Genomic DNA, 19,129 nt, shown 5'->3' with positions numbered 1-19,129 from the left:
GGATATGGAGAGACCAATTGTGGGTTTTTTAGGGGTTTTTTTTCCATTAAGACGGTATATTATCTATTTCTACTGTTCTGTGAAACACAGTGGATTTAGAGGAAGCCTTCATGAATGCACAAAACGGTCCTTGAATGAACAAATGTTCCTGTTTTCAGTATGCCAGTATGTGCATAAATGCAAGAACAAGTATGCTTACTGATTGATAAGGAGCATGATATGAACAGAAGTTCAGAGTACCCCTTCCACTCAGTTCATGTGAAGTCATAGGGATAAGAGATTGTCCTCTCCTTGCACACAGTCAGCAACATGTGTTTCCATGTGCACAGAGTGAAGTGAAGTATATCCATCTCTCACTTCAACCAGCACTAGGTCTGGTTCAAATAGGCTTGGTTTTGGCTTATTTGTAAAGATTCTTGGCTTCAAAACCTGATCAAAATTGCAGCTTGAGAGCTAGAGCCTTTAGAGTACCTGATCTCTCTGCAGTTTCACTGCCTGGCTTCTGCTTGGGCAAAACAGGGCTTGGACAAAACTATTTGGCGTACATTTACCTTGTAACGTGGAGATTTGAAGTGTTTTTAGGTGTTCACATTTAATATGCAGTCTTTTGTTTTGGTGGTTGATGCTGACTGTGAACATTTTTTTCTTACAGCTATTTCTTTTTAATTTCTATCCATTTATACAAAGATTTCTGCAGCCGCACCAAAGAGGTAAGCCTTCTTCCTTTAGTCTCTGCACCATGTTCTGCAGTTAATAAAACAAGCCATAAGTATACAAAAAACAGTGAACCAACCACTTGTTTCACACAACTCCATCATACATGTTTATTTCAATGGTATAGGCTTCTTCCACAGGAGTCAAGGACAGGACAGACATATATTACTGAGCAGTCAGCAGGCCCTGTACAAATTAGGTCATGGATTGATCCTGCCAAAGTACTTGGGTTTTAGGCAACTTTTATATAATGTGTATTTCAAGCTTTAGTTTTATTTTAAAGGAGTATTCCTAGCTTTAGATATTTATGTAAATTCACTCTGCCGCACTGTTTTTACTTCTATGATTACTGCTATAAGTGGAATACATAAACCAAATTATTCTCAAATTCTTCATTTTCTGTTATTCAGATGTAACGAAGATTCTCTTGTTTGCTGCTCAAGCTACTCATCACCTGGTTCCTCCTGAGGTAATTTCTGATTCTTACTATAGTTGTAATTTATTTTCATATTAATTAGTGCAACATTTTAGTCATATTAAAGGGACATTCCCATCTTGGACATTTACAGTATATCCTGTGGATATGCTGTCATTGTGTGCAGGTCCTATCTCTGATACAGGAATCTTTTTCTAGAATGGGTTTCCAAGGTGAGGAAAAAAAGAAGTGGTTATATATATTCTTGGCTGTTACCTCTTTATGGGAATCACAAAAACGGCCTAGCAATGACATCCATAAAAGGGGAATAGAGATGGCTATATATACATACCACCTCTGTTCTCACTCCCCTTCCAGATATAGTTGCCAGTGAGTGGTGAAAAATTATAACTACACTCACAATCTGCACAAGCTGATTTAGCTTCCAAAACCTCACAGATCCACAACCTTTTCAGATTGTCAGTTAACCCTTAGCATCCATGTTGATCGTTCAAATGGACCATTGGATGTTTTAAAGTCTTGTTCAGGAATTACTCAAGGTGAAAAATAAAATAAAAACCTATACTCTCCTGTCCCCCGGTACTCTGATCCAGGCAGAAGTGGCAGCACTGGGTTGGGGAGCTTTGGTTTTTTTAACCTTCCCCCGCAATTCCTGGACAACCTTTTTAATGTTGTGGATTTAATATTGAAACCATATACGATTGGAAATGCATTAAACACATTTAACAGTTCAGATTTAATTTTTGTTTGACATTATTTTTCAGATTTTGTATTTTTTTTTTTTCTGTGAAGTAGAGAGAGACTGACACATGGACGGTTATATTTGAATGCCTCAGTAATAGTATTAAAAATTTAAAAAAATAATAGAGACAAGCAGCTGCAACTATAAAAATATCAAAGGGTGAGGTTCCACCTCATGTATGTAAACAAATTGTAAATAGAGATGAGCGAACACTGTTCGAATCAGCCGATCCGAACAGCACGCACCCAAAGAAATGAATGGAAGCACCTGTGACGCTGACTTTGCCGGCGTCACAGGTGTTTCCATTCATTTCTATGGGTGCGTGCTGTTCGGATCAGCTGATCCGAACAGTGTTCGCTCATCTCTAATTGTAAACAAATGTACAAGACACAAAAGCAAAAACAACCACGTCACCATAAAACGGAGAGTGTATACCCATTTGTAGTAATGAAACAAATTCTTGATTATCACTTAAGGACAAAAAATGTCCTTGAGTACATACGGTGTAATTCACTGCTAGAAAGCAGACACCGCATGTGCTTGAGGACATGAAAGGTCCCCTTTAAAAACTTGAAAGGAGATGGGTGAAACATGAGCATAGTTCATACCATCACCACCTTCCGCCTGTGGGGCTAAATATTTACACCTTTTCACACACACACACACACACACACACATATATATATATATATATATATATATATATATATATATATATATATATGGAGCCCATGATATGTGTTAAAATGTATTTTTTCTCTTAGAGGGCATTCACACGGAGGAAGTTGGCACTGATTCTGGCACAATAACTTGCAGCAGAATCAGCGCTTAAAAAAGCGTCTCCCATTGATTTCAATGGGTTCTGCACGGAAAACGGAACCCATTGAAGTCAATGGGGGGGTCTTTTTTTTTTTTTTTCAGCGCTGATTCTGCCGCGAGTTTATCGTGCCACAATCAGCGCCAACTTCCTCCGTGTGAATGCCCCCTTATAGTGGGCCTATAGATCTTGACTTACTGTTACAAGTGGGTGTGTACTCTGCCCTTTTTTGGTATCACGTGAACATGTCCTTTTTTTTCTTATGTGCAATAGGATGATAATTGGATATTGTTTATGACAGTAAGAATATGCCATATTCTAATTTCTGAGCTTTGGTGTTCCAGATTGCCGAGTCTGTGCTGATGACCATTGCTAATAACTTTGTTACTGACAGAAATTCAGGAGAAGTGATGACTGTTGGGTAAGTGCCAGCATCTTCAGAATGATCACTCAGCCAAATTCTCCTCCGTATTCTGCGTCAGTATCTTTATGCCAAAACTAGCAATGAAATCGACAAAGTTTAATGGAATGATTGGCGTAGTGAAATACTGAGCAGAATACTGCCATGTGAACATACCCTTAGATCATTGTAAAAAGCTCTTAACACTATCTGCTTAGAAAAATTCTCTCAGCAACTATGCTGTGAACATTAACATTCTGTATTAGTTCTGTCAGACATTTTATATTGGATGTTTTCCATATGGTGAACTATGTCAAGGATATTCTTCACTAGAAGCTGTGCTTGTAAGGGAAACAGTACCCCCATATTATAGCATCCAGTTGTATGTATCACGGTTTGATTTTTGTTAAATCCATGCAGAATGTGACAGAAAATTAGTCTGCGTACTCAGGGTTTGTACAGAGGCGTAATACAGCCTTGTACACTAGAAGTAAGACTGTCAACCTTTTAGCATTAGATATGCATTCAGTAGGTTAGTAGTAGATGCTTGATCTTTTTTCATGGCGACTTATACTTGGGACAGGTGTGAGGAATTTGAGATTCACCAACTATTTAATTGGAGCAGTCCCAAGAACTTTACATTAATAAATGTCTAATTTTGTCGCTATTTTTCCAGACGTGAAACCTTACAACTAAAAATTTCTGTTATTGCTTCAAAGCTAATCATTTTTAAAGGGACAACACTTTTTTTAGACTCCTATGGTCTGAAAGACCATCCCCTCAATAGCAATAGTAGTCTACTCAGTGAATCTATTTTGATAACTACCTTGCATAGCTGCAAAAAATAAAAAATGCTCATGTGTTGCTTTAAAGTAGACCTTTCTAGTCGTCAGTAGAGAGTGTTATATACCGTAGTATTTTCATCTTTCACGGTATATTTCCCCATTACTGATATATATTGGTACTCCGGTGTCCTCCCAGCGCGGTCCAGTCCTGCTGCTCTGCTAGTGAAACTCCTCGTCGGCTGTAACATCCCGGTTCGCTTCTGCTGAAGCCTCTAATTGTCCTTAGTGGTCACATGACCGCTGATGCCAATCAGTAGCATCAGGAAGTGACCCAAGGACATACAGCGATCACATGTTGCAGAGACTTCAATTTGAAGACAACAATGAACTGACAGGACAGAACCGTGCTGGAAGCCACTGGGAAAAGGTGAGGGTGATTATATTTATTTTTTTCATCTCCCTTGGCCTATTTATAATATAACATTTTTGTTTTTTTCTGACACAGCAAAATTACTGTTACAGTTTGCTCTAAGATCAAAGTTGCTGAACTTGTTTACTTGTGATTTTATAGAATAAATGCCATAAAAGAGCTAACTGCTCGCTGTCCTTTGGCAATGAAAGAAGAACTCTTACAGGATCTGTCGCAGTATAAGACCCACAAGGATAAAAGTAAGTATTTACTGAAAGGTTATGCTGCTTGTACACAAAACTACGGTAATCCTTTCAATTTCTAGAAATATTTAGAAACTTAGAAATGTTTATTTAAAAACTTACTCTAGCACAATGGTTCTCAACATGTTGTATGTGTACCCCAGGGAATACAACATGCAGTCTCAAGGGGTAAATGCTGTGGTTGAGAACCACTGCTATGAAAGTGGCAGATTTAGTAAGTGTTTGAGTTCTAAGGCTCCTTGGGGACTATTCCAGCAAAACTACGCGCTGATTTCAAATGCTGAAGCAAAGTGGTCACCAAGCAGAGACAAATGAAAGAGGACATTGAGTTGGGGGTAAGGGGGCAGGTCTCCTCTACAACAGATGACAGTGTGTGCTGAATAGATATATGGTTTCTGAGCTATGAATAAAATGAAATAAAATACGCTGAGAACTTTTAGAATGTATCGTATCTATCACAAGTGTCCCGATAAGGACATTATGGCATGATAGAACTGATAAATATGGCACATATTCGCAATGGATAGTTTGATTTTGCTATTAGTTTATAGCAGTGTTTTGTACCAGATTGTGGTGCAATTTTGGACAGAGTATAACATTTTAGGCCATGCCCCTTTCTAGTTGAGCAATGCTTCCTTTTTGAGTGATATATGCAAGGACCAGGATAAAGGACAGCGCTTCACTTAGAATAGTTGATATCCGCTTTATTACAGTTCAGTGCTGAACTCTAATAAAGCGGATATCAACTATTCTAAGTGAAGCGCTGTCCTTTATCCTGATCCTCGCATATATCTTCAACACCATTGGTGAATAAGGATCTAGCTGCTTTGCCTCAGATGGGAAGGAACCCCCTTTGATTGGTTCCCAAGCCTTTATGGTAGTTGTGAATTTTTCACAACTTCACCAGGTGAGAGAATACTAAACATCTGTTAGTGCCCCTCACCTTGACCAGTCACTACTACACTATATACTGCTCGGTTCTGTCTTGCTTTTTTATCCTTTTTGAGTGAGACACACTCAAAATAAATCAATTACAGGGTATGCACCATTTCCTTGGCACATATTGAACTAAAACACATTTATCTTGGTAAAGCACATTTATCCCTCATTAGGCTTTTTATCAAACATGGCACAAATCTTGTTTCTCTGGCCCCCATCAATACCCAGAAGAAATAATACCCCTAGAATGAGACTTTCGACTGGTTGGTCAGTGGTCCGCTTATCTCAGGCAAGCTGAATTACCAAATGGTCAACCATTGAAAATAGAGGGGCCCCTCCAATTAATGCCACAGCATGTAAGAGTTGCATAGAATAGCATCTAACTCTTGAGTTGAGTTCTTGAGTGATTACAGAATCATTAGAGTAGTATAGCATGGAGTACTTCAGACATTTGGTAAGGGATAGTCCCATCTCCATGATCACCTTTAAACTTGTATCCTAAGCTAGGTGAAGTGTTTTACACAATACATATCTATTGTTCTCTGGTTGCCAGAAATGATTTGTAATGCTTCCTCGGTGTTTACAGCTCATTGCCTAGGTTACACACCAACTCTTTTTATCTAGCCCCAGTGGTCAGGCTCATAACTCGGTCCGTGTTCCAGGCCATCAATATTCTCTCCTCTTTTTGTTTCTATCTTCAAAGTTCTCAGAGCTTTTGAGCCCTGATAAGGTGTAGAGCAGTGCTGGAACAGTATCTCTGTATGTAAATCCAGATATAACTGTGCAGTTTAGCACACTGTTCGTTGAGAGCACACTTTTGGCTTGATCTGAAATGGAATTTAAGGGGAGAGGATATAGGTGAAACCCTGAGATGGGGAAGCCCTCTTAATAAGGAAAGGTCAAGAAATCCATACATGCAGCATGTGCAGGAAAAATTGTGCCTTTGGTTTTTTTTTCCCCGTTCTTGTTTGCAAACATTTCTTCTTCTTTGGTGTTTCAATTAGATGTCTCGATGTCTGCTAGAGCGCTGATACAGCTTTTCCGTTCTTTAAACCCTCACATGCTGCAAAAGAAATTCCGGGTAAGTTTAACTTCTGCTTTATTAGTGTTTTTACAGAGACATTTCCATGGTGAGCAATTGTCAGTATTCTGAGGTGATTCAAGTTTATTTGCATTTGCCATATAATTCATTCTTATGATTTTTTAACTGCTCTCAGATTATACTTTTAAGAACATACTTTTCATCCTAATTTCATTGTGGGACACAGCACCATGGCCATAGAAATGACCACTAGGCACTTGGAATTGTAAAATAAATCTGCTCCATCTCCAGATTATTCGCAGACAGTGTGCTACTCTGTTTCTAACCTAGTGTCCATAGGAGAGCTCATGTAAGTTCCTGTGCTCCGTGGTGGTATCCCTGGAGACCAGTAACTTCATGTCGTGCCTTCTTTATCGACGCTCACCTCCCAAAGTTTCTCCCAGGTGATGTCCCTTCTGTCCATTCTCTGTTCCAGAGAAGTTATCGTGATTCTGTACTTGGTCAACCTTCGGGTGCAAGCTCCCTCCAGGATGGACATTCTGACCAGCCTGCAGATCACTTTAGCCCGCTTCATTGATTTCCCTATCTCATCATCGAAGAAAAGTCCTGTCTCATTCCGCGTGCAATTCCTGGACATGTTCCTTGATACACACAAGTGCAAGTTTTTCCTCCCAGAGTCCAAGATACTGACCTTCTGATTCGATGTGTCCTACCTTCGGAGGATCCCTCCGTTCGTTCTTCACTTCTGCCTGCGAGTCCTGGACATGATGATCTTGACATTTGAGGCTTTCTTTATGGCTTAGTTCCATTTGAGCCCTTGCACTTCGCATTCCTGGATTGCTAGGACAAGTCTCTGTCCAGCTCGAATGCTTGTTTCTCCTGTCTCCTTGAGTTTCCCAAGATCTTCTCTGGTTGGTCTTCTCCCAAGGAATCTCTCAGGTGAATTCCTTCAGACCCTCCTTTGGCAGTTGATCCCTCTGACACCAGTCTTCCGACTGGGTGGCGGTCTTCGGTGCTTTAACCATTCAGGGCCTGTGGTTCGAAGCAGAGACTTCTTCCAGATCTACCTAATGGAACTAGAGGCAATCTTCTTGGCCCCTGCTTCACTGGAGCTCTCCCCTCCTAGGGAGTCCAGACCGCCAACTCAACCACAGTTGCCTGCTTCAACCTTCAGGGGGCACGAGGATCTGTATGGTCTTACAAGTAGCCACTTGCTCTTTTCTTTGGGTGAAGCATCTGGTTCCAGCCCTGTTGGCAGTCCTCATTTTCCAGGAACGGACCAGGCAGCAGATGACTTAAGCCGAGGAAAGCTCATCCAAGGCACATGGTTGCTCTTCCAGAAGATCTTTCTACAGTTGTGCCCCTGCTTGGACAGTCCTGACATAGACCTCTTTGCCTCCCGCATGAACCACACGCTCTCCCACTACATGGCCAAGTCCCAGAACCGCTTTGGCCCTGCCGATCTCAGATATGCAGCTCTCATATTCCTGCTGACGGATGCTCCTTGTCATCTTCCTCTGCTAGTCACTCTCTTTCTCAAGGACCGTTTTTCCACTTTACCTCAGCTGCGTTTACTCGCATGACCGTTTAAGACAAGGTCCTGAGGCAACTCAGTTTTTCACTCGTTTTGTTCAGTACAGGTTCAGGGTCCGAAACACTGATATTTCATCACTCATGGAAGGCATACGTACAGTGGTATGAGGGTAATGACTTCCATCCACTCTCCTCCCTGGATCCCGGCTTTTCTCCAGTCCGGTTTGGACCAAGGTTTTTTTCTTCTTTTAAGGGGCAGGGTTTTTTTTTCTGATCTTTCCGTTAATTTTTCGGAAGTTCCTAACCTTGCGTCCTCATGTGAAGACCTTCCTGCAGGGAGTAGCACACTATGCTCCTCTCTCCTGCGGGATCTTAATCTTGTCCTTGAGATGCTTCAGGCTCCACCTCTTGAGCACTTGGTGAGGTCTCGCTTCGCTTTCGGTCCTGGGTGGTTTCCTTCCTAATGGCCATCTCTTCCATTTGTAGGGTCTCAGGTCTGGCTTCCCTGTCCCAGAAGCCTCCCTTTTTGATTCTATGTGAGGACAGGTTTGTCCTTCACATCATTTAGAGTATTATCTTATCGTTTTTCTGCCTGGACCCCAGGCACTGCATGAGCAATAACTTCCTTGCCCACGTCGGGCAATCCAGGTCTATTTGTCTCTCTCTGACCCCTTCCGTCATTCGGACATTTGGTCATTGTCCCAAAAGGCCCAAGCTTGGGTCTGGCTGTTTTCATCTCCTGATGCTAACATGTATATTGTATGTCTTGATTTTACCATCTTAGATAGTGTGTAGTCCATGTAATGTTGATATTCTAAGCTTTTAATATATTTGTTCAGGGCAAACCAACAGAAGCATCAACAGAGGCAAAAATTCATGCATATGGAGAACTGGTAGCAAAAGACTATATTCCAGGAGCTGAGGTATTGGAAGTTGAAACTGTGACAGAAGGGACAGAAGAGGTCGGGGAAGATGGTAAGTTGAAGAAATAGTATAACAAGTGGCACAAGTGTGAGCTTTTTTTCATGCAAATGTATTTATGCACAAAATGTTTTGTTCTCAGATGGCTGGGAAAGTGCAAGCCTCAGTGATGATGATGAAGATGGCGAGTGGATTGATGTCCATCACTCTTCTGATGAGGAGCAACAGGAAATTGTAAGTTTTGGAATTTTGTTTAATACTTTTAATTTTATGATATGAGTAAGTTATTATACTGCTGTGCAAGTTAATTTGTTAGTGTATTGCTCTGCCCTGCAATGCTGCTGAGCTGTAAAATCATCTCTGACAGGACTGGAATATCAGTAGTCAAAACCCTCTAACAAAACTGAAAATGTCCTGAATTCAGCTCACCAACCGCTTTGTAATACTGTATAAGATCCCCAATGTTAGAGGATATGAAGGTCCTCATTATAAAGAGGGGTCAAATTAGTTTCAATGGAATTTGGAGCTTTTTCCTTGTTCAAGATAGGGCAGAAGGTTTCTTCTCTCAAAGGGAAAAATTTCAGATAGTTTTGAAGCTGATATGAAGCTGTTTTTGAAACCAAAAACGCTTAACTCCTTCCTGCTTTATGCACTGGAGTGGATGACAACACTGTGCTCTGAGCATGGGGGAAACGCTCCTTGTGCGTTCTGAGCACAGTTAGGGTTAGTTCACACGGGGGGAGTAAACCCGACATGTAGGGTTTTTCTGTCCGCTTGAAAAGTCGGACATCTTTACATGCGGACAGTGAAGGAAGGGCACGGAGTGCAAAAGAACGCACCCGATCGCCATTTAAATAAATGACAGGTGTCACGGACACAGCTAGTGTCTGCTGCTAATGTCCGTGCCAGATTTTGAGCGGACACTACCTGTCGGACACAGACGGTAGTGTGAACGACCCCTAAGAGATGAATATCCTTTCTATTGTGCTTTTAGTTTAAAAACAGGGTTTTTTTAATGATAGAATCCTTTTTAAGCTGATGTTACTCATAGATAGTGTTAAATTAATTCTGCGGTGATTTTTATAGGCAGAAAAACTTCAGTCAATGCCAGAAGATGAGCGAAAAGCCAAGGCTGCTGCTGTTAGTGCCAGCAGACTCCTCACACAAGAAGAATTCAAAAAAATCCGTGTTGCACAATTGGCTAAAGAAGTAAACTCGGCTCCTGGAAAAGCGGAGAAGAGAAAGAATATTGAAATTGACAGTGACGATGAAGATAGGTTTGTACTTTCATATGCTGTAAATACAGTATTTGTGTAGTGTCCCTGGCTGGCTTATACAAAGTACATAGCAGCCCCCTTCAACTTTTTAACCCCTTAATAGAATACAGGTGACATGTCATTTTGGCTGCACAATGACCGCTGTAAAAACAAAGCCCGTAAAATAGCCACACAATGTACTTTCCACCCCACTCTCAATTTTTTTTCTAGCATCCCAGTGCATTGTACAGAATAATTAACCCCTTCCCACTAGTGACCTTTTTCCGTTTTTGTTTTTGACTCCCTGCCTTTCAACCCCCATAACTTTTTGTTTTTTCTGTATTTTCCCTTTTCAAGAGCCATATGAGGGTTTAATGTTTGTGAAACAAACTGTTCTTTACAATGGTACTATTATTCTGCATGGGAAGAATATGCAAATCTGATTTCAATGATGTAATTAGGATGCCAGTGCCTCAAGTATGCACACCAATAGAGGGCGCTGACTGAGAATATACAAGTCTATCTTTCATGATGTAATTAGGAAGACCGTCTCAGTCAAGACATCCAATAGAGGGCGCTCCCTTTAACATCATGCCGACATTCTCAGAGGCCTTTGTTTGCAATGATGTTGGGATTTTACCAGATACAGTCTCTCAGCCAAGGACAGCTGTTTCGATGTATTTGCATCTCATCAGCTTGGCGCAGAGAGGACTGATCTGGCAGAGGTGAGAGGCTTAGACAGGGTTGGGGGGATATAGTCACTCCATAGGGAGAGAACCACCATTTAGGTGTGTGGAGTGTGTGAATTACATCATGGAAGATAGACTTGCACATTCTCAGTCAGCGCCCTCTATTGGTGTGCATACTTGAGGCACTGGCATCCTAATTACATCATGGAAGTCAGTTGCATATTCTTCCCATGTTCCTTTGCACAGTGGAGCGCTCATGGCTTAATAAGACTCCACACACCTAAATGGTGGTTCTCTGCCTATGGAGTGACGATATCCCCTCAACCCTATTATTCTGTACAATGTACTGGGAAGCTGTATTTTTATCAGAGGCAAAACACTGCAAAACGGTGATTAAGCACCTTTAATTTTTTTTCCCCCCACGATGACATATACAGTACAGGAGAAATATTTTTAGAAGTTTGTATACCAGATGTTTTCAGACACAGGTATACCTAATGTGTATGTGTTTCACAGTATTTAAGTACTTTATATATGTTCTGAGGAATTTAGAATTTTATAAATTTTTTATTTTTTGCATACATGAACTCCCCTAGAGATCTTGAACACCAGGGGATCTGATCACTAATGCAATGCAATGCATTGCAATATATTGGTATTTGTATACAAATGAATAGTAGACAAGTCTGGGAGCCTTCAATAGGCTTCCAGTTGTCATGCCAACAGAACGCTGGCCATGAATCTTGCTTCCCAGAAAAATGGCACATTGGTCAGCTTTAACCAGGAGCTGAGCACCCACCATATTTAAATACCTGACGTCTTCCGTATTATTACAGTGGATGTCAGGAAAGGGTTAATGGTACCATTATGAAGAACAATTTGTGCCGCAAACATTAAACCCTCATATGGCTTGGTGAAGAGACGAAAAAAACGTTATGGGGCTTGGAAGGAGGGTAGTCAAAAATGAGAATCCAAAAATTCCTGGAGGGAAGGGGTTAATATTTTATTTTTTTTTTGGTACAGTGTAGGAGTACATATTCTTTGATCCGTTTAATATTTTATGTTTTTGAGAAGAACAGAACTTTTCTGGCACCTTAATTTTATGGTGCATTGCTATTATCATACACAATATGGAGAGACCCATAATGTGTTTGTTTTGTTTAGTTTATTTTCATTAACATGGTAAATTGTCTATTTCTACTGTTCTGTATACCACAGTAACTTCCTGAAAAATACCTTGAACATTTTAACTTAAGAATTTATTTAATATTTGTTTATTACATGTAACTTCAACTGACTACACATTTTTTTTATTTTTTGTATAGGAAGGGTGAATTACTGTCACTTCGAGATATAGAACATCTGCACAAAAAGCCGAAATCTGACAAGGAAACTCGGCTTGCAACAGTTATGGTAAATTATAATATATTTTTACTTTATTTTGCTCTATTATCACATGTATATATCACATATACACTCACCACACTCACCGGCCACTTTATTAGGTACACCTGTCCAACTGCTCGTTAACACTTAATTTCTAATCAGCCAATCACATGGCGGCAACTCAGTGCATTTAGGCATGTAGACATGGTCAAGACAATCTCCTGCAGTTCAAACCGAGCATCAGTATGGGGAAGAAAGGTGATTTGAGTGCCTTTGAACGTGGCATGGTTGTTGGTGCCAGAAGGGCTGGTCTGAGTATTTCAGAAACTGCTGATCTACTAGGGATTTTCACGCACAACCATCTCTAGGGTTTACAGAGAATGGTCCAAAAAAGAAAAAACATCCAGTGAGCGGCAGTTCTGTGGGCGGAAATGCGTTGTTGATGCCAGAGGTCAGAGGAGAATGGCCAGACTGGTTCGAGCTGATAGAAAGGCAACAGTGACTCAAATAGCCACCCGTTACAACCAAGGTAGCCAGAAGAGCATCTCTGAACGCACAGTACGTCGAACTTTGAGGCAGATGGGCTACAGCAGCAGAAGACCACACACCGGGTGCCACTCCTTTCAGCTAAGAACAGGAAACTGAGGCTACAATTTGCACAAGCTCATCAAAATTGGACAATTGAAGATTGGAAAAACGTTGCCTGGTCTGATGAGTCTCGATTTCTGCTGCGACATTCGGATGGTAGGGTCAGAATTTGGCGTCAACAACATGAAAGCATGGATCCATCCTGCCTTGTATCAACGGTTCAGGCTGGTGGTGGTGTCATGGTGTGGGGAATATTTTCTTGGCACTCTTTGGGCCCCTTGGTACCAATTGAGCATCGTTGCAAAGCCAAAGCCTACCTGAGTATTGTTGCTGACCATGTCCATCCCTTTATGACCACAATGTACCCAACATCTGATGGCTACTTTCAGCAGGATAATGCGCCATGTCATAAAGCTGGAATCATCTCAGACTGGTTTCTTGAACATGACAATGAGTTCACTGTACTCCAATGGCCTCCACAGTCACCAGATCTCAATCCAATAGAGCATCTTTGGGATGTGGTGGAACGGGAGATTCGCATCGTGGATGTGCAGCCAACAAATCTGCGGCAACTGTGTGATGCCATCTTGTCAATATGGACCAAAATCTCTGAGGAATGCTTCCAGCACCTTGTTGAATCTATGCCACGAAGAATTGAGGCAGTTCTGAAGGCAAAAGGGGGTCCAACCCGTTACTAGCATGGTGTACCTAATAAAGTGGCCGGTGAGTGTATATCACAGCTCTTGATGCATTTCTTTTTTAAGGCTTTGTTAATACCATTTTATATATATATATATATATGAATAAGAATATATACTGAAGCAAAAAGTTGCATTCCTTTGCTGAGTGTTTTTTATCTACCTGTGACTGATGTTGCAGATGCCATTTTGGCACCTTACAAAATGATGCTTCTTAGAAGAAAATACAGCCCAAGCAATTGCAGCAGTTAATAAACGGAAACCTTATAGTGTAACACAGAATTAATCTTATCTGTTTAGCTAACTGAAAAATATTGATCACTATCCCATCTATACATGAGCTACAGATGAGTGGCTGTCAAAATGCTTCCGTCTTAATGTACATGTCAAATTAACAGCATGATTTATACCTTCAGATTCCTCTTTATTATACATTTCAGGTTTTACCTATTTTTTTTTTGTCCTCAATTTCTTTCAATAGGCTGGTAAGACAGACAGAAAAGAATTTGTGAGGAAAAAAATGAGAATGAATCCTCATGCCAGCACCACCAACAAGGAGAAGAAAAAGAATAAAAGCTTTATGATGATGAGATATAGCCAGAATATCCGATCCAAAAACAAGCGTTCATTCAGGGACAAACAGGTAATATTGGCAACTGATAACTGGTAGAAAATGACATAATTTGGATAAAAGTGCGTACTGACATCTCTCTCCTGGCACTCCCACAAACTTGTTCTCTTCAGTCAAACATATGCAAGCATGTTAATTTTTGGTTCTTGACATGAAAAAAAAAACAGCAGATAGATTTGCACACACGATTGACGATTTCTCAAAAGCACTGTGTTGGCGCCAAGTAAAATATATATTAGATATTAGCCACTCCCTTTCCTAACTTTTATTTTTTTTTCTTCAGATTGCTCTGCGAGAATCTCTTCTGAAGAAACGAAAACGACTGAACAAATAACATGATTTTCTCTTGTCGGAATGTAATATAACCAATTATGTACATAAAGCTTTGTATCACCCATCTTGGCTAAGACTTTAAAACACTTTGCCCAAAATTGTGTAAGTATTGTTGAACTCCAGCAGTGAAAACACATGGTTTTTGGAAGTTTTCAGTTAATGAACTTTGCCAAAATAAAAAAAAAACAAAAAACAGATTAAACTGATTAACTGATATTTGTTTTCACAATAATTGATTTCTCTTTATTATTTTTACTACATGTATATATGGCCTGTTCAACCTTCTTATGATATATAGATATAGACACACACACACACACACACACACATAAAAATGTAATATACCGCAGTTTTCTGCACACCCAAAAACAATTATCTTCTGTTGCCTCCTTTTGAAAACAATGGGAGGCAGAATAGCAGGACTATGAAGTTGTTGGGCTACATCACAAACTACAACTCCTCTGTTTTACCACAGCCTGACCTAATGTTAGTTTGTGGAGTTTGCCACTCACTAACCACTATTATACTCTGGGGTCTCTTCAGACCCTCAGAGTATGATTAGTGTAGGCCTATAGGAGGTGAATAAACTTGACAGTGTTGCTCATCTTCCCTGAATTCTAGCTCTGCTCTTCTGGCTTCCAGTGATGATGTCAGGGCCTGTCTTGTGGCATAAAGACACATAGTGGCGTTATGCCACATGACCGATGACACTTGTGAAGACCCCAGAGTATAATAAGAGGAAGCTCTGGTGAGGTGATAAAATGTAAAAAAAAATAAAAAAAAACTGTTATTCACCTCTCCTGGGCTGTAGCACGACTCCCTTCTCTCTTCTGTACTTTTACATGATGTCAGGAACCGCAAGGTATATGATTGGGCCTCAGTGGATTCCATGGCATCAAGATGCATAGATGTAAGCGTCGCAACACTGTGGGGAGGGCAGTTAATAAAATATATATATTGCACTAGAATTTATATAAAACTAAAAAATTACTGTCAGACACATACACATTAGGTATCCCTATTTCCAAAAGTGCCCAGTCTACAAACTTAAAAAATATATAAATATATAATATAAAAAAAAAAATTTATATTTTGAACAAAAAAAAAAAAAAATCAAAAATGCCGAACTGATGTTTTTTCATGTTTCGCCTCTGATCAAAATTGAAACAAAAAGTAATCAAATGTGTGCTAATTGTTCATGGAAAGAATTAAGACCAACCCCGAAAATATGCCGTAGCCTTTTTTTTTTTTTTTCAGAGAAAAAAATAAGACCCTGTCTTATTTTCGGAGAAACACAGTAAAACAGCGCTTGGGAAATTTGTTAACTCTTTAAACATTTCATGGGAATTGAAACAAAATGGAGTTGAGAATTCATCAAGGGGGTCTATTGATCATTTTGACCACAAAGGTGTTTCACAGATTTTATTAACATTATGATGTGCAAAGGAAAAATGACTAAATTTATTTTATTTTCACAAGATGGTAAAGGAGAGAGAGCCCCCCACTGCTTGTTAATCAATTTCTCATGAACAAGGCATATTCCATATGTGGTCGTAATCTGATATATGGGTACATGTTGATGCTCTGAAAGTAAAGCGCGTTATTTGGCTTTTGGAGGGCAGATGTGGCTGGGATAGTTTTCAGGTGCCGTGTCACATTTGCAGTGCCCCTAAAGTACCAGTGCAATGGAAACCCCTCAAAAGTGAAAACATTTGAGAAACTACATTCCTCAAAGAATTTTTCATTTTGAGTCCAATAGTGCTCCCCGAAAATTAACATACAAAGTGAAAATTAAAATTTTTAAAGAAGTATGCCATTTCAGTGCCCAATAAATTGTGTCCACTTTGTGTCATCAGAGACGTACTCTTAAAGCTATTAAGTGGGTTATCCTGGATACAAAGAAGTTGTATATGTAGGTGTATAACTTCTGTTTGGGTACACAGCACGGCTGCGCTTTCTGAGTTTAGATTTAGAGGAACTTTCTGGACAACGTGTGCTACAAACAGACAGTAATGAGTTTGTGTCTGTTTTGCTATCCATTTTTCCCTCTGCATATGCTCAGAATGAAGAAGGGGAACAAAAAAAAACAGACACAAACAGTCAGTTTTTTTGAATGGACATTCAATGAATAATCTGTCTAAAAAACAGATTTGGATATCCGATGTGTAACCGCTTGGAATCCTTTTTTCTTCAAATTACTTTTTGACTGGTTTGCAACAGCGTCAGTTGTATAAAGTACAGGCAAATACAGTATGTAGAACAGCTACGCAGGCCACAGGCTAAGTTGCCTGCCTTAAATTGTCACTAACTTTCAGATGTCTAATTTCATAGAGCATGTGATTCTGGGCCAAAATGTAATGTGCTCTAAGGGTGCATTCACACTACTGATACGCTGCCTGATTCTGAACGTTAAAACACGTTCAGAATCAGCGCGTATAAAGCAGTTTCAATGGGAGCGCTCGTAGTGAAAAAAGCAGCCCGTTCATTTCAATGAGGAGCGCTCGTATGCCGGCTCCCATTGAAATGAATGGGAAGTGCTCGCGTCTACGGCTAGCTCAGCTCATTCCGAGCCGTACACGCGAACACGCGAGCACTTCCCATTCACTTCAATGGGAGCGCTCGTAGAGAAAAAAGCAGCCCATTCGTTTCAATGGGGAGCGCTCGTATGCCGGCTCCCATTGAATTGAATGGGAACTGCTTTATACACACTGATTCTGAACGTGTTTTTACGTTCAGAATCAGGCAGCGTATCAGTAGTGTGAATGCACCCTAAAAGAATAATCGATAAAGCCTATCATAGAGCCAGCAATAGTGATCGAGAAAAACTGTTTCATGTGAAAAAGAAAAGCGCACCAAACAGGTTTGTGTTTTCCTTTAAGTTTAGCCCACTGGCCAACCAAATTAAAAGCGCGATTCATAGAAACTGGCACTTGTTAGAAAATGACCCTATATTGGCGAAGACAGCAATTAATCGACCATTAATAACTTTTAAAAAATGTCGAACAATTCGAGATAGCGTTGTATCTAGCAACTTTACATCACAAAAAAATACGTGGCTAACCGGGTTAAAACCGCAAGGCAACTTCCGTTGCAAAAACTGTTCTTACTGTCAGTTTAACAGTCAAGCGAAATTTATGAATATAGGAGGCATTGAATTTAATATTAGACAGTTCATTACGTGTAAAACGTCCTTTGTGGTCTATGTGATCACATGCCCATGTAGGAAGTTCTATGTGGGCAAAACTATTAGACCGATGTATCATAGGTTTAGGGAACATGTTCGGCAAAGGATCGCCACGACTGATAGAACATGTTAGGGAGGCCCACGGAGGGAGAGCTGATTGTCTGTCTTTCTGTGGGTTACGCCATATAGAACCCCTGCCCAGAGGAGGTGATAGAGGTAGAAAGTTATTACAGGAAGAGGCTAAGATCATTCTGCGCACGGGAGCAATGGGACCACTTGGTCTCAATGAGAGGGTTGATATGAGCGTTTTTTTGTAATTTTCACATGAACAATATGTGTCTGCTTCGCCCTGTTTGTTTTTCTTATGTTATCCCCTAGAAGAGCTTTGACACGTCTTATAATGTGCAATATAGGAAAAAAGTCCTTACTTCAGCTACTTCCGCTAGTAAGGAGTGCAAGATAAATCGCTGTTTACATCTAGCGATATCTGGTACGATCCGTTATATTTTTCCATAGATTGATATACGTAGCTAGATAAATTTACTCAGCTTTTTTTTTTTTTTTTTTTTCGATAGGCGTTTATAATCCTGTGGTATAGGGAATTAGGTGTAGACAACAAGAGACTGCTATAGACCTAAACGGAACAGCGTTGTTTAGTCCTATATTATTTAAAAGAATGAAGGGGAGGAGTTTGGAGTAGGCTAGGTTTTTTTTTTTTCCCTGCCCCATAGCACAGGAACGAGGATAAACGTAGTTTATGTATGTAGTTCCTGTTTGGGTCCGTCTCTAATAGATTGATAATCAGGGATCATGACAAATGTTATAGTTTCAGTATAGGAATAGCAATGTAATTCCCTTTTATAGATCCGTTATATAGATGTGCTGGTGGCGGAAGGTGAATTAGGGGTAGCGCCAATTGGTGCACATTTAATAAAAGAATTACACTCTATAGAGAAAAATGTCACAAACTGAGGCTAATAATGTATGATGTATTACATGTTATCAACATTACATCGATTGTGTATTTTAACTTGTTTTTAACTGATGAATGTAATTATCTGAACTTGGGTGTAGTAAGGTCAAAAGTAGGCGTGTTGACCTGTTCCATCTGGATAAATCAATGATGTTGCTAGCAGTTGAAAGAAGCCTGACGAAGTGCACTAAGCACGAAACGATCGTCGCTGTTTGTTTCTTTGCATCATTCCGTCTTCTGTACCCCGATGGTCAAGGTTTGACCTTTTTTTTAAAGAGGATGAAATAAAAACGAATGTTTTATGTATCCCGTGGCGGGTGAGTGCCCTGTTTTCTACATTTCACATATGTCACTGCCTGTCTAGGTTTTTTCACAGTGAGCACCACCCTG

General features: G+C 40.1%; 1 protein-coding gene across 2 annotated transcripts in view; it reads left to right on the top strand.

The window, feature by feature from the left end:
• Positions 1-14,714, top strand: part of SDAD1 (SDA1 domain containing 1) — a 30,060-nt gene extending 15,346 nt beyond the window's left edge. For both annotated transcript variants that reach the window (XM_075264991.1, XM_075264981.1), the window contains 11 exons: positions 653-710; positions 1,125-1,183; positions 3,054-3,130; positions 4,466-4,563; positions 6,510-6,586; positions 8,920-9,055; positions 9,144-9,235; positions 10,088-10,278; positions 12,272-12,359; positions 14,100-14,261; positions 14,533-14,714. In XM_075264991.1, the coding sequence (XP_075121092.1) occupies positions 653-710; positions 1,125-1,183; positions 3,054-3,130; positions 4,466-4,563; positions 6,510-6,586; positions 8,920-9,055; positions 9,144-9,235; positions 10,088-10,278; positions 12,272-12,359; positions 14,100-14,261; positions 14,533-14,583 (1,089 nt within the window). In that variant the 3' untranslated portion in view covers positions 14,584-14,714. The remainder of the gene's footprint in view (positions 1-652; positions 711-1,124; positions 1,184-3,053; positions 3,131-4,465; positions 4,564-6,509; positions 6,587-8,919; positions 9,056-9,143; positions 9,236-10,087; positions 10,279-12,271; positions 12,360-14,099; positions 14,262-14,532) is intronic.
• Positions 14,715-19,129: the final 4,415 nt, after the last annotated feature.

Source organism: Leptodactylus fuscus, chromosome 1 (assembly GCF_031893055.1).
Source record: "Leptodactylus fuscus isolate aLepFus1 chromosome 1, aLepFus1.hap2, whole genome shotgun sequence".
Taxonomy (NCBI): Eukaryota; Metazoa; Chordata; class Amphibia; order Anura; family Leptodactylidae; genus Leptodactylus; species Leptodactylus fuscus.
This window is presented reverse-complemented; position numbering and strand designations above follow the sequence as displayed.